Raw genomic sequence first — 686 nt, 5'->3', positions numbered from 1 at the left:
CTACCTACTAGCCTACACTACCTACTAGCACACCCTACCTACTAGCACACCCTACCTACTAGCAACCCCCCCCCCCCCCCCGACGACACTCAGGCCTCTCCTTGCGGCCACACAGGTGCCGGCAGTTCTTCAATGTCTTCCACTCGGCCGACCCTTTGGGCTACCGCCTGGAGGACATTCTCCTGCGCACGGGTTGTGTCACACCCACGCCACTAGACACTACGGCCAGTGGGGAGACCCTGGGCAGTACCACCAGCTTTAAGCTACACCCCTCACAGCCCCAGCCGTTGAGTGTGGCTTCGTCTCGCTCGAGTGTACTGGACAGTCCCTGTGCTGAGGTTGTTGCGTATGAGTTGCCGTTTGATATCCCGTTGTATCGTCAGTTTCCGTATGGGACGGAGGATCCTGGCCCCGCCTACTGCTGTGAGAAGGAGAGTGGAGTGATGACGGGCAAGGCAAATGACGCGGCATTGCAATGGGTAGGTGAGGATAGCAGAGCATAGTATAGTCAGTCGTATATGTTATTCTAATACACACGTATGTATAACTAACATAGACAGTCATATATGCTATTCTAATACACACGTATATATAACTGACATAGACAGTCATATATGCTATTCTATTACACACATATACATAATTGACATAGAAAGTCATATCTGCTATTCTAATACACACACATA

General features: G+C 50.6%; 1 protein-coding gene across 1 annotated transcript; it reads left to right on the top strand.

Annotated features, from left to right (window-relative positions):
- Positions 1 to 115: 115 nt before the first annotated feature.
- On the top strand, positions 116 to 479 carry SARC_17974 (hypothetical protein; the record flags this gene model as incomplete). The annotated part of the gene is made up of 1 exon (XM_014287943.1): positions 116 to 479. A coding segment is annotated over one exon (364 nt), but the record flags the coding sequence as incomplete, so codon positions are not given.
- Positions 480 to 686: the final 207 nt, after the last annotated feature.

Source organism: Sphaeroforma arctica (genome assembly GCF_001186125.1).
Source record: "Sphaeroforma arctica JP610 unplaced genomic scaffold supercont1.13037, whole genome shotgun sequence".
In the NCBI taxonomy this organism is placed as follows: Eukaryota; class Ichthyosporea; order Ichthyophonida; genus Sphaeroforma; species Sphaeroforma arctica.
Note: the sequence above shows the minus strand (reverse complement) of the source record. Positions and strands in the feature narration are given on the sequence as shown.